Here is a 13,369-nt window from a genome sequence, read left to right on the forward strand (position 1 = left end):
ACCTTCTATAAAACTAGCCTTCCATAATACGCACTTATTAAAAAATGTTTGTGACCTATGACAACTTAAATAACCAGTGATATCATTTGTTGTCGACGTTAAAACCCTTCATCTGCGTAAGTTTGACAGCTACCTATGTATTTTTCAATATTGTGATATAAATCAATTATTTGCCGAAAATAAGAAACCTCTACTATAAAATTTAGTACACAGGCCGTACGCTTATAAGTGCCCATTCTCTTGCCTTCTCTTTAACCTTGAGTATGAAGAAACTATATATTTGATCGATGTGCGGGTATGGACATATTGTTAAAGTAACTTACCTTCACCAAAGGTGTCGATAAACAGTCAAGTGTTTTATTTAGGGAAAGGAGCCCTCGAGACTGAACATTCCCTCGTCATTACAACGGTATCGTAGGAACAGTAAGGTGCAAGGTAGGTGACCATATACCAACTATAGTTCTTACCCCTGTATTACCTAAGTTAGCAACCCTCCTGTGATTCCTCTGGTGTTCCAAAAGAGTACCGCAGTGATAACTTAAGTTTGTTTCCTTTTCCAGAAAATAAAGTTGGTAGTGTCTACCTTTTCTAAATCTAAATCATTAAGGTGTGCGATGTCGCAAGGCGCAATACAAAAACACAAATACAATAAAACTAAATTCAGCACAGGCATTGTTTCGCGTTTTGATTATAAAAACAAACATATTTGATACATCAATTTATTAACAATAACACGACGTATACACAACAACACAGTTAGAGCCTTATACACAGACCATCCTAAAAAGCTCCCATTTGCAAACTGAATAAATATATTATCTAAGGTATCTAACGCCAGCTACGCCATCTATGTATGTAATGCAATATTTGAAAGTGATTTTAACATTCAAATCAATACTTGAGCAGTTATTGACAATTGCATGGAGGGTGGAGAGGTAAGGAGAACTAAGGTGTGCCTAACAATAATCGCTCTCGATCACTGTCACAATATAATAATATAAAGTGAGACGCTAAATGTTTATGGTGTTAATTAATTTTAGTTATGACATAACTCATTAGGTATCCATTACCACCAGTTACAGTTCAGCCGAAATTATAAACTCGTGTTAGCATTTCTTCAAATTAACGCTATAAGAAAGATTGTGAGTGTGATTCTCACAATTAGTTCCGTTTTAGGCCACGCGCATTATCTGGCGCTGGTGTCAGACTGGGGTAGACTACTGCGCTACAGTAGCAAGTTATTAAATTTTAAAAGTAAGCGCAAAAATAAAATAAAAATATTTTAAATAACGTAACTTAATTTTTTTTATGTCTGTTAAGCGCATTTCACTTTGTCAAAAACAAAATAAAGAAATTTATTTACTTTAGCGCCATTCTGGTGAGATTTGGAACTATTATATTTTACTACTAACAGTTAGTGTACTGTGTCCAATGTTTCCTCATAAGTGATAGTTCTTTTTACCTCTACCCTCCATAGATGGGGTGGGAGTGTTCACATTTCAGCTGATAAATAACTTGAAAAGTCAGCCTTCGTTAATATTTTATCTGTGGCAGCGGTGTTGTTAGTACGAAGCAAGACTACTCGGTTATCTTCATCATTAATTAAATAATATAGACTATTTTATTATTTTATATATTACCACGAGTATGTTATCCGAGCGACATCAGAATGCATTTGACTTTGCCATGAAATATATAAATGACAGTTCTCGAGCGAAGGTTCGAGGAAGCTAAGCTAACATTACTCAAAATAAGTAGAGGTTCGCACTGTCTTGTCGAGAGCCTGCTTTGAAGATTCTTCGGCTAGGTGTATCGCGCGTCTCAATGCCATAGATGATGCATTGTGATATCGCTTGATTTACAAAAGAGTACTTACTGCCCATATTATACAAGATTTGGAATGCGGTTGCACTGAATGGTCTAATCATAGTAAAAGTCCCAAAGCACATTTTATACCATTAAACATATAAATACATCAACAATCGCTATCTATAGATAATCATTAAAAAATCATTTTCGCAATGCGTATGAGGCATAGATGCAAATACATTTCCAGTTGTTTGAACAGCATAATAATATAATGGCATAGCACTGTTATCATTTCAAAAGTAAGATCTGATATCGGAATGATATGAAGCTAAATATTTGTTGAAACACTATGTTTCCAAAATAGCTCTAGATAGGTGTAAACCAGACATCTATGTACATAACAATACAGCTATTAAGTAAGAGTGTGTAGATATTTTTATATTATATTATAATAACTAATAGACATTTAAATCCTAAACTTGTCAAGCTTATTATAATTATGAGCAGCCTAGTGTTTCCTACACCAGGTCCTGATAAAGACACCGAACAATTACATTAATGCTATAACATTAAATATAAATGAAGCATATTGTTATAAATAAAACAACAACATAATATATTTTTGAGCCTTATGTCAAACACATAATATTCAGTAATATAATATTTTATTCTTAACTATTCTAGATTATTGAGAAGTAGATATACCATAGGTAAAACAATCTATATTTTAGTGTTAAATTTTCACATTTAATGTAGGTAGTAAATCCATTATAAATTTAGTATATCTGATTAACAAATTGGGTACTACAAAATTATAAATATATAATTAATTACACTAGTTTCCGGACCCTGCTTTCATCCGGGATATGATAAAAATGTGAGGAATCTAAAATATACAGTAAGTAAATACCAATATAAAAATGTTTATTTATATAAAATAGGTTGAACCCTGACAATAATGATAAATAAGCAGGTAGGGATACTTAATTTAAGAAAATATTTAACAAAATATTTCTAAAATATGCTTATAATCACAAAATTTTGTCAATTTAATAATGTGCCCATCATTGCGAAGAGTTCGTTGTATTGCAACACAATCACATCATATTATTTTTACATTTTAAGCATGACATCAAATATCATAAAATGCTATTAAACAATTTTCATGTTATGTCTATATAGGCCCCCACACACATGTTGAGCGATGGGCGATACTAATGCACATTAATGTTGAAGTTTGATAATTTGATAGCGTTCATAATGGTACCGCCCAAGACTTGTGCTGAGTTTATACATATAATAAACATAACATATGTATGTACTTAACCTGTTACCAACTTAAATAAATAGAGTGCACCTCAATGTCCAAGGTAAAAACTTATAACAATAGATAAGGTGATCGGAGTAGACATGGCTAGGATATTTTTATATTTATAATGTGTACAAACAATTACTCAAACATATAGAATATAAATATATAGGCTACCTACCGTGTTCATAGATATAATATTATAAAAGGGTAAAAGTGTACTAAAACATTGGACAGAAAGTTCATGGCATAAGTGGTCTATCTACATATCAATGGCGATCCCAATTTGACATTAATTCGTTAGTTGATTTGGCACACTGCGCTGTGAATGGAACGTCACGCCGCTCATCAATGGCTCAAGGTCAAGTTTTTGGTGCTGACTTCATACCACTCATCTATCCGTCAACGGCCTGCTCATAAACCGCAATAGAATAGGTACAGCTACCAAGTGTGTGCTGAGTAGCAACAAACAGTGACAATAAGCCACCATATATCATATAATATAAAATATTGCTTGTATAAAAGCATTTTGAATACCAGTTAGAGGCTCACAGGATGCTAGCTAGATTATGGGTACCACAACGGCGCCTATTTCTGCTATGAAGCAGTAATATGTAAGCAGTACTGTGTTTCGGTCAAAGGGCGCCGTAGCTAGTGAAATTACTGGGCAAATGACACTTAGCATCTTATGTCTCAAGGTGACGAGCGGAATTGTAGTGCCGCTCAGGATTTTTGGGTTTTTCAATAATCCTGAGCGGCACTGAATTGTTATGGGCAAGGCGTATCAATTACCGTCAGCTGAACGTCCTGCTCGTCTCGTCCCTTATTTTTATATGATTGGTGCTTGAATAAAACATACACAAAGCACTTTACGTGTGACAATAATGATATAAGTGATTGAAATTTGAATAGGCTCTATATTAGCCCTCTTCAATTATATTCAAATATTTTCATTCAAAAAAGGATATAATATTCCCATTATTGAAAGTCAAAAACTACCAACCATTCGGAAAAGTATGCCTCAGACCTGAGAAGGACTGGCGCAGGAAACTCGGCGGGTTTCCATGGGATCTTGTTATAAAAGCATATACTGTACGACCCACAAAAGACTTACTAACACAGCTTAACCGGCTAGTAGGCATTATAAGTGTATGTTTGTATCAGTAGTACCCGAACGTCAACTTGGATCGGACTAGCTTCGACACTAAAGTTTATGAGCCTCTTGACCTTCAGACGACCTTGTCTAGTAGCCTGTAATAGGTCCCGGGATGCGGCGATGAGTGGTCTATAGTCGTTGAGTGAGCTTTCATACGTAGTAGCACGTCTTCAGCGCCGTGTAAGTAATAATAACCAGCATGCGGTGGAAAATAGCACCAGGGGCCGAGTTAACTGGTGACCAAACCGGGCTGAGTTAACTGATGATCAACCCGGGCAGAGTTAACTGGTGATCAAGCCGGGCCTAGTTAACTCGTGATGAAACCAGGCAGAATAAACTGGTGATCAAGCCGGGTCGATTGACCAGTGATGAAACCAGGCAGAGTTAACTGGCGATCAAGCCGGGCCTAGTTAACTGGTCATTAATCCGGGCAGAGTTAACTAAACTTGCCGGGTCTAGTTTACTGGTGATGAAACCGGGCAGAGTTCACAGGTGATCAAGCCGGGCCTAGTTAACTGTTGATGAATTCGGGCATAGTTAACTGGTGATCAAGCCGGGCCTAGTTAACTGGTGATCAAACCGGCCCTCGGTACTACAGACCAGCCAACCGTTACATATGAAAAGACAATAATTAAGAAATTTTGAACTTAAAACATATTGTCATTTTATCGTACCTATAATCACCATTTTATATTTGACAATAAATATTTATTTACATTGTTCAAATCACTAGGTACATTTAGTGTAGGTACATATAAAGATTATTAGATTTATTTTTCTGTTTGTTTCGGCGTTTTGTTATGTGAGGAATTCACGGTAGAAATAAACATGTTATGGATAGAACACACCTAATTTTACATATTGGTGTGGACAATTATAATATTTTTTTTATACCATAGTGATTTGGCACAGAACAGAAAAAGGAAAGTGTTTTTTTTTCTTCTGTGTGATTTTATCAGTAAATATACAAAATATATAAATAGAAGTCTTAGGAATAATAAAGTATTCATACAAGATAATATATAAATTGAGGTGTACTTAACGTATTTTCAAGTTTAGAATACAGTTTGTGGCATCGTTTACTACAATAAATATTGGTTATGTGCACTTAAATAGTAGGTCTCAGCTGAATTCCGTTCGAATTCTTGCAAATTAATTAATCAAATAAATAATATAATTAATATAAAATAAAAAGAATTCTAATACCGTATGTATGATCATAGGAGTATTCGTAAATCGACAGCCAGGAATTATCTTTGATGATTAAAACATATTATATATGTCGCAGATATATTGTCAAAGCCGTGATATTACAATTTCACTAGTGATATTTATTATTTTTTTGACACGTTAACACTATGGTGATATTGTAAGACAATGATATTTTGACAATTTTTCTGGTCGTTAGTTTATGAGCCCGTCCCTGATTGGTCTGTTTCTTGTATTTATTGTATAATCATTATTTTTTAGTTATGCATTAGTGTAATCAACAAATTGGTATATATCCGAATCGGCCCTTGTTCGCTAGTAGGTCCCAAAAACAAATTAACAATGTTAATCACAATGCATGAGCCGAGCGTAGCATGCCGCGGACTGCCGCGGCCTGCTACGCGGCCACTGGGCCGGCGAGCGCTGGAACCGAATCGGCTCTCGTTCAGTACTATTTCAACAATAATTACAGATGAAAAATTGCATTCACAAAATTGCGTATGCAAATTGCGTATGAAAAAAAAATACCAATCAGAATGTTCAACGTCTCACACTCCTTTTTGCATTTGTAAACTGCCTAGATTTATTATAATATCGCTATAGGGTCCCCTTGACATTACAATGTCATTAAAAACAGACCATGAAATTGTAAGAAGTGAAGTCGATTGACAATCTACCGTTTAATTATAATTTCACTAGTGAAATTGTAATATCACGGCTTTGACAGTATACCTAACATTATGTAGGACATACGTATCTATTTTAAAATTTCCGACAACCGAATAGATGGAGCATATAATATAATATATAATACTATAATATAATAACCGTTATAAATCAACCTTAAAATCGGCCAAAAATATAATTTTTAAAGTACCTACCCATTTATTTTCTCTTAAAAAATGGACGAATAATTTGAGGAGTAAAACTATTCATAATCGTTAAAGGAGAATATGCAAGAAAATATACTCTCTATTTACAAAATTATTGAAAAATACTAACGTATATATGTGCTGTATCTAAAATATTATTGGCCTAGACTTTACATTTACTTACATAAAATATTTTACTTACTTTCCTTTAACCTAGAGTCTAGACTATGCGCATTAAAATTTTCCAGCTGTAAAATATATGTTTTTTATTAAATTATGTATTTGGAATCGCAGTGGCCACCAAGAACAACTTACTACCTATTTACTCATAAAGTTGAAATACTTATTCTGTGAAGAACTGTTTTTAGGTGATTGGCAGAAAGCCTAAAATTTAATCTTGAGGTCTGTATTCTGTCTATGTAGTGAGTAGGTTTGGTAGCTTCTCAATTAAAAGTAAAGCAAGCAAATATTTTGATGTGCCTAAACCAGTCAATACTGGTATAGTATGACTACCACAATTTCTTACTGTCCCAACCTTCACAATTAGCTAACGATGTTACATAGATGCAAAAATGGTATTGATTTAAACTTAAAAATTTAAAGCATATTTAAGCACAATACAAACAAGTACTTATACAAGTAATTGTGAGCATGTTTACAGACTTACTTACAAAGCAAGCAAACCTACGGAACTATTTCTAACATTGACATCGATTAAGTGTAATAATATATACCATAAAAGACATTATGTATTGAAGAGACGCCTTTCTATAATCTATTCAGGAGTGCGGAAGTCAAATCTTGGCATCGACGTAGGTAGGTGGAAGGCTGGGCAGATGAAATAACTCCAAATGATACGGGTGTTGTTCGTATACTTGTGGCCCCAGCCCGCAGGCCTGTGTCACTTGGAGTCCTTGGGTGGAGCCATGCTGAGGCCGCGAGCCTTCTGCGCCTCTAGCTCTGGAGACAGCTTGGATTTCGGCACTAGTTGGACGCCCTCAGTGGTAATAACAGTATCATGGATATCCCTGGATGTACCTGCTACTGGAGATAAATCGGTGGGGGTATTCTTTGAAGGATTTATTTGTTCCAAATCTGTGGATTCCTCTTCGGGGTAATTACTGGCAGCTTCCTTCTCATCGGTTTTACTGGCAGGCTCCTTGGCGTGGGTTACAGACACCAAGTTGCCTTGAGTTCCCAGTGTCGCAGGTATGTCCATCTTGGCTCGTACGCCAGCATGAGTGGCCAAGCTTGGAGGTGCAGCTTTTTGGTTGTTACGAATTATCTCGATCTTTGAGTGAATACGGAACTGTAGCCGTGACTCCATAGCATATCCAGTTTTCTTCCTGTTATTTACAAAGTACAAAAATGATTAAATAAATATTTTTAAATAAGAGATAATATGGTACCTACGGTAGATGTAGAATGAACATGTTTAAGAAAAGACATGCTTGGGCATTTATTTCTTCTATGGTATTTCTAGTGATAACTTGTTTATAATGCGCATGCACGTTTTGTTATTTATATGTATAAATATTTCAATTTAACTTAATTTATATATTTATTTATTTTATATTTAATAAAAAAAACAAAAAAAAATATTAATATTTAAACAAAAATATCCAATCCATATAATATATTCCGATTTAATAAATCGATTTAAAATTCTTCTTAAATAAAATCGATGATTATTTCCAATTATTTTCTTGCACTGGTAAAAAGAAAATAAACGAATGGACAAAGTATAAGCTAGTGACAAGTCTTTTGACACGAACAGCTCCACAGTAATTGGCAATCTACTGTGTTGTTTGTGAGTAAACGATGAACTATGCATTGTATACTAAATTAATAATATACTCCGCCTGGTATTCTCTTTCCGTGACAGCTGGGTCACGTGATTGGCCTAAGAATAAGTCGTCAGTTGCGATGACTGTTCTCAAACTATTTTCAAGTGAATCAACGCTTTATTAAAGACTTGCTATAGATGTGAGCGACACCAAAGAGTATGTTAATACTACGTAATAAGAGGCGGGACTGCCTAAGACCTAAGTAAAAAATGACATTTTGTTTAATATAAAACGTGCAGTCATTTGACATAAGTTTGAAATAGTAGGTAGTAATTACAGTATCGCGTTTGGCGAGGAAGTAGGTATAATCCGGTTAAGTTTGAAAGCGAAGAGTTGCTGATTTCGGATATCTCCGACTTAGTACGGCTATATATTTTGGCTGTCATCAATTTTTTACAATGCTGCTTGTTATTTTGTTTTATAAAATAGATACTATGGAAATTGAGATAAGATTTTGTTTTATAATAATAAGTAAAAATCATAGTAATGTTTATATTTTTCTGACCCATTTGACTTCGTATTTATTTATTTAGATTTAAGTAGAGATTAATAAGTATATAATTTGCACATCCGATCAATTTAAATATTTTATTTTTAAATGTGTCACATGAAATTGCCAATCACGTGAAAATAGTAAACTTTCCCAAAATTACCTAATAAAGTTTGTATATTTATTTGCATTGAATATTTGTAGTTGTAGAACAACACATAAAATGGCCGCCACAGACCACAGTTGACACCCACAAGTCAGGCTTTATTCAGCCAAACTCCTACTTTTTATTCAATATCAATTTCTTTTTGGGTCCTTGTTTAAATATAATTGTAATATTTTAGAAATCTATAAAAAATAAAATTTTTTTGATGTATATGTCATATCAGGCCACTCTTAGGTACGATTTGGCCATGCTACTTTACTCATTAATTCTCATTAAGTTCTTATTTTATTTACTTAGAGCATTGCTAGCGAGACCAAACAAAAATACAGTTAAATGAAGTATTTTAAAGGTTACACTAGGATTTTTATAAGTAGAACACTAACGCCATATTATAATAAAATACATAATATACTAATATACCTACTCAAAGTTTGTTTTCTTTTAATTTATTAACGGCTTTGGACACAATACTCAACTTTTATGTACTTTTAGTCAGTTTTTACAAAATTAAAAATACTTGAAATTTACAATTTCGCAAAAGAAGTATTTAAAAATTATTGTTTTGTTATAGGCTAAATTAAAATAATGTCATTTCAACAATTAAAATTGCGAGTCTTATATAAGACCATATTGACATGACATTAGATTACAAAAATAGTTATTGGTTGTTATTATTAAATTTATATTTATATACTTGGGCACAATGATTTTAGTATTTATACTATTATAAATGAAGACCTCATATAAATCTAAAGCTTTTGTATATAATGAGGTCAAGGTACATATTATTATTATGTTCTTTGTTGTTTATATTCTATATCCAGTGGTAGAGATCTGCTATGGCACTAGCCATGTAGCCTAGCCTAGTAGTATGACTACATACTGTGTAAACAAACGTGACAATGGGCTACTATTCATGTTTATAAGAAGATTTATTGGGAGGAGATTAACCAACATTGTGAAACCATTTTCAGATAGTGTTTCTTTGTAGTTTTCTTTATGCTATGTCTATCTCTGTCAGCAAGAACTATACATACACTTTTAGTCACCAAACTGGTATACGGAACCGTGATTGATTAAGCTTCATATGAGATATTCAGATATACGAGGTATGCGTGCGTTGTGATTATTGTCCACATTCCGGAAGACGACGGTCCCGACCGATAGGACTGACCATCTGGTCAAGGTCGCTGGAGTAGGTTGGATGAGGGCAGCGCAGGACCGATCGTCATGGCGATCTTTGGGGGAGGCCTTTGTCCAACAGTGGACGTCTTTCAGCTGAAATCATGAGTCTCTCGTAACAAGAGGTCTCGGATGCCAGTTCAAATCTTCAAATCTTTCATAAAAGACATTGTGTAAAAAAAAACCTAGAACAGCAGTGTTATAGTTTCTACTTTTGCGGATAAGTGGAATTAAAACTTCACTTAAACATAATTGCGACTGATTTAATTATTGTTAATTTTTAATGAAATTCAACTATATTTTGGCTTATTATGTCGTTTTTAGCTCAATCGAATCTTGTATATTCAAACCGTATTATTATTGTTATAATATTTACTTACTCAATAGGGAAAATAGGTTTGTTTGAGAAACATTGAAACCGTAAGCTCCAGCTTTGTTACAACGTCACGAGCGATTATTTGCCGATGTTTACAAAAATTACGATTATTTCCTTTGAATTAATCGAAGAAAGAATTTTTTTCTCATAACGGTTATGTTATAAATGGGAATGAGGACAGTATTTGAATCAAATAATAAATGGTTGAAAAAAGATATTGTGATCTAAAAATTACTCGGTTTTGATTTAAATATTGATACTATTAAGATATTTAATAAAATACACTAATCAGCCGGCCATGTTAGCTAAAACATGAATGACGTCACAGCCACAATTATCATCACTGTGTCGCTTGAAAATTGGTTGTTATATTACTTGTTATGATTGATTTCAGAGGCGTTAGTTAGGTCGTGATATTCTTGTGATTTCGCACGTAATTTAAATCAGCATCATAAAAATACATTCATTTGTGTTACTATCATGCCTATTAAGGTTCGTGTCTAAAATAGCACAGTAGGTAGAATTCGAGTTGTCAATTTAAATTAAATAACATATAGATTATACCTTTTCAAGCAGGATATTTGTAGTTTCGTAATATTATAAATTTTAGCAATTTATTTTATGAATTTAAAACTTGTCTACAAATTGTTAAATATAAATATTATTTGTACAAAATTATGTGTCAAATGTTCACTGCAAGACATTCGTAAAATAAAACCAAAATATTTATTGTTGCTGACATTATGTCTTATGATTAAATATAAAGATTTGTCTTACAAGTTTAGGTTGTTCTTTAAAAATAATTACATTTTTTATAATAGGCTACAGAAATATTTTATCTTTTATGAATGTTGATAAAATGGAATTATTTGCTACCATGTAAATCATCACAAATTAGTACAAATTCGTAGTTAACATTAGCAAAATAATAATAAATGAATAAATTAACGGCTATACCCTATTGTTTGTGTTATTTAATAATTATTGCAGTAATTAAAGTCTCGAATTACCGACCCAATACACATTATTATTATACTAATATTAATATTTACGAGGTTGATAACAATTTTACCTGGCCTCTTGGAGTGTTTTCATTGCTTTGTCGGGATCGCCGAGGGTGTGGTGGCACATGGCTATCTCCACCATGGTGTATGGGATCAGGAAGGAATTCTCCTTAATTTTGTCTTTCAGGCTGTAAACATATAATAGAGCTTAAGTATTCAAGTCAAACACAGAAAGACACCAATAGTATTTAAGCTTTCCGTAGAAAAACTTTGATTACAAAAACTATAAATAAAATGATAAACAATGTTTTTTTTTCGTACAAATATCACTAGTAAAACTAATCACTAAAAAGAAATCGGTTCTATTTTATGACCATGAAATAAACATTTTCAGTAAATTTTCGAAATCGAATTGAAGTCATTCAGTATTTCAAAGTTCAAATTCTTAGTCAAAATTGAATGAGTATTGATGTTTACCAAAATCATAAGAATATTCTATTATTTATATATACTTATATATTAATCATAGATAAAAACAAAATTTAACATAAAAGTTAAATGAACTTTATTCAATTAAGCTTAAACTAAGCGGTTTTGAATCTTCACTACAAATATTTCTTTTAAATTACTGAATTTACCATATGTTCGAAAAAGTAGGGCTTGTGAGAAGAACATACAGGAATCTCAACGGCTAACTTTTCAGTCACATAGAGTATTTTACAATAGCTGTAATATACATAACAAATTAGTTTGTAAGGTGCTGCATCCAATATATGAATCGTGTTTAAATAATATAAATCATAAAAAGTAAAGTCACCAGTTGGCTGTTAGGCTACCTGATCACTTCTTCCAGATATTTGAGCGCAAGTCTCGGGTAGTTCATGGCGGACAACAACGAGCCTCGTAAGTGTTTGATGAGCGCCAGATCGTCAAAATCGCTTGGTTCACGCTTGTCTTCTACTTGTGGCAAATTAATAATCACAGCATCAGCGGCGGCAGTTTTGTTCTTTATCTCCGCCTCGATGGTTTTTTGGGCATCTTCTATGAGCTGTTAACAATGACGTATGTATATTAATAAATTATTTATATTTGATGGCATAGTCATCATAGTTCAAAAAGTAGGATCTATTGAAATAGGTAGGTAACATACGCGCTTGAACATAACCATGACGCGAGCTAGACTTGCACACGTTTTTCGGTATTATATTATTTAAGTATTATATTATTTATCTTCTATATTAAGTTCCATACTATCTTCTGAAATATAAATTATACATTATGATAGCCTTTTTTAATAGTCGCTTGCTAGGGGGGGACTGCGAACAACTGATAACTGGTCGGAAGTTAATATGCAATTTAACCTATTAATAAAACCACCTATTTAAAATATACCTTTAACATAGAATCCGCCAGGTTCTTGTCTTTGGCGATAGCAGGGTACATATTCCAAATGCACAGTAGTTCAGCGACTGGCAAGGTGAGGCGGCCGCGCATTCTGAGGCGTGCGCAGCGCTTCAGGGCGAATTTCTCCATCGGCACCGACCGACCCATTATGCGTTGCCGGTAGTTTGAAGCTGCTCTGTATATTTCACAACAGTATTTATTATCAATAATAAAAAAACTGCAGTAGCGCTCCCCGGTGTCCTACCGCCATAAAACAAAACTATACCTCTTAATTTAATAAAAACCGCAACGATATTCAGTCGTTTTCGAGGATAATGGTAACATAAATATATATATAAAACAGATAACCTCTAACTATACTAACGCTTAAAGCACCTCCTTTTCGCATCATCCGGCGTTGGAGAATTATATTTATGTATGTGGTCACATAAAAATATATAACAACTACAAATCCCCAGCCTATCAGCCGCCAGTTTTGCTCGGGAAAGTTTCTTCTTGCTACTACTCTTATTTTTTAAATACTTCATTTTAAAACCTCACCATGA

The 13,369-nt window shown here is 33.4% G+C and overlaps 1 protein-coding gene across 3 annotated transcripts in view; it reads right to left on the reverse strand.

Moving 5' to 3' along the window:
- Positions 1–705: 705 nt before the first annotated feature.
- LOC126978702 (tetratricopeptide repeat protein 39B-like) overlaps positions 706–13,369 on the reverse strand; it is a 108,302-nt gene continuing 95,638 nt past the window's right edge. For all 3 annotated transcript variants that reach the window (XM_050827718.1, XM_050827719.1, XM_050827717.1), the window contains 4 exons: positions 12,813–12,999; positions 12,257–12,468; positions 11,489–11,608; positions 706–7,701 (listed from right to left, as the gene is read on the reverse strand). In XM_050827718.1, the coding sequence (XP_050683675.1) occupies positions 7,257–7,701; positions 11,489–11,608; positions 12,257–12,468; positions 12,813–12,999 (964 nt within the window). In that variant the 3' untranslated portion in view covers positions 706–7,256. The remainder of the gene's footprint in view (positions 7,702–11,488; positions 11,609–12,256; positions 12,469–12,812; positions 13,000–13,369) is intronic.

This window comes from Leptidea sinapis, chromosome Z (assembly GCF_905404315.1).
Source record: "Leptidea sinapis chromosome Z, ilLepSina1.1, whole genome shotgun sequence".
NCBI lineage: Eukaryota > Metazoa > Arthropoda > Insecta > Lepidoptera > Pieridae > Leptidea > Leptidea sinapis.